This window comes from Gregarina niphandrodes, assembly GCF_000223845.1.
Source record: "Gregarina niphandrodes unplaced genomic scaffold scaffold00020, whole genome shotgun sequence".
In the NCBI taxonomy this organism is placed as follows: domain Eukaryota; phylum Apicomplexa; class Conoidasida; order Eugregarinorida; family Gregarinidae; genus Gregarina; species Gregarina niphandrodes.
This window is the reverse complement of record NW_011645789.1, coordinates 67,266-68,803: the sequence shown is the minus strand read 5'-3', so window position 1 is coordinate 68,803 and position 1,538 is coordinate 67,266. Positions and strand designations below refer to the sequence as shown.

The 1,538-nt window shown below is 54.7% G+C and overlaps 1 protein-coding gene across 1 annotated transcript; it reads right to left on the bottom strand.

Annotated features, from left to right (window-relative positions):
- Positions 1 to 78: 78 nt before the first annotated feature.
- On the bottom strand, positions 79 to 1,512 carry GNI_098120 (hypothetical protein; the record flags this gene model as incomplete). Its single annotated transcript, XM_011132754.1, has 1 exon — positions 79 to 1,512. A coding segment is annotated over one exon (1,434 nt), but the record flags the coding sequence as incomplete, so codon positions are not given.
- Between the last annotated feature and the right edge of the window lie 26 nt (positions 1,513 to 1,538).

Sequence of the window (1,538 nt, the reverse complement as noted above, 5' to 3'; positions counted from 1 at the left end):
CCCGAAACAAGCACACCGCCCCTGTGCTTGTTTTTCTGTATCGTGTGCTCACTCATCTGATCCGACGGAAGTTGGAAGTTAAAAATCGCCATCCTCGGCGAAGATGTTGCTGCTGGCCGCCGTTGTGTCATGGGCGGCACCTGCCGCCGGCATGGCCTCAACTGGGGTGTAAAACTCTTCGCTGAAGTCGACCACCTTGGGTACGGCGCAAAGGTTCCTGTCCTCAGAGGATCCCGAAACAGGCCAGTCTTGAAGTTCCAAGCTGCAAAATGGAACAAGGGGTATGGTGGGATTATTCACTCCATATGTTGTTTGAAGCTCCAAAAGTTGTGTGTACATGGACTCGTTGAGCCTCTCCACAGTGGCAGCTTCCGCCTGCATAAAGTACTGAATAAAGTCCTCCGTTTTTTCGCCACACGCCCTGATGACGTGCAGTGCCAAGGCCCCCACGAGTCGACCAATGTGCTCTTTGGCGTGCCAATCTGAATTTTTGGAGCTCACACACGCGCTTGGATTTTGAATATTGCTGGTGTGATTAACGAGTAGCTCCAGCTTCGGATCAGTGAAGAGAGTGGTTAGGTAGTGATGTTCAAGGACCATTGCCTCTGTGACCATGGCGAACAATATGTCGTGGGGTAGTTTTGTATTTTGGAGATGTCTGTATATGTGTGCGGCAAAGTCACCGAACATCTTTAGGTCCTGGTCGACGTGTTTAAAATAGAAGGACAGAGCGTCCGATCCGTCCACGGTGGAAAGAAAAGCGGCTCGGGCTACGGACATCAGACCCCCGCTGTAGGTCATGGCGCCGCTGAAGAGTATATTTTGTACCGCAAGACAAACCAAAACTTCCGGCAGCGTTGCGCACGACTCTTCCAATGGCACGTCCTCTTGCATGGCCACGTCTTCCTCCTTGTCCCCTGCCAGTTTCTTCACCTTGCCAACAAACCCGGTGAGGTGTTCATGGACCCAGAGAGCTTTGGGATAGCAGTGACGTACCTGAGCAATAGATGCCCGGGCCAGCGCGTCCTGTTCAAAGGCTTGACTCATGGCGGGGGCCTGACTCATGGCGGGGGCTTGACCCACGGCGGGGGCCTGACCCACGGCGGGGGCCTGACTCATGGCGGGGGCCTGACTCATGGCGGGGGCCAGGGCCTGGAGCGCGTTATTCGTGGCATCTCGGTGGAAGTCTTGCAGCATGAGCTCGAATCCCAGGAATGCCCGAGCCTCTGGGGACTGAACATACTCGGTAATCTCACACACCAGGTCCAGGACGTCAGTGAACAAACTTCGCAGAAACATAGTGTGGGACCCTAAACCTTCCGAGGGGGCATCTCCACGTACACGAGAGAGGCGCAATGCCTCCTTATCGCTCTTTCGGGCATTCGGAGGCAGAGCCGCCTGACTCACGGGACTCAGTTCATCGTTACTCGGTAATTCATGGGGACTCGACTGTGCCCCAGTAACTACCGGCGTCGGTGTGCCATCCAAGATCGGGTACCTTTTGTGGATAGCCTTGAAACAGGTTGTAGTCTAACATC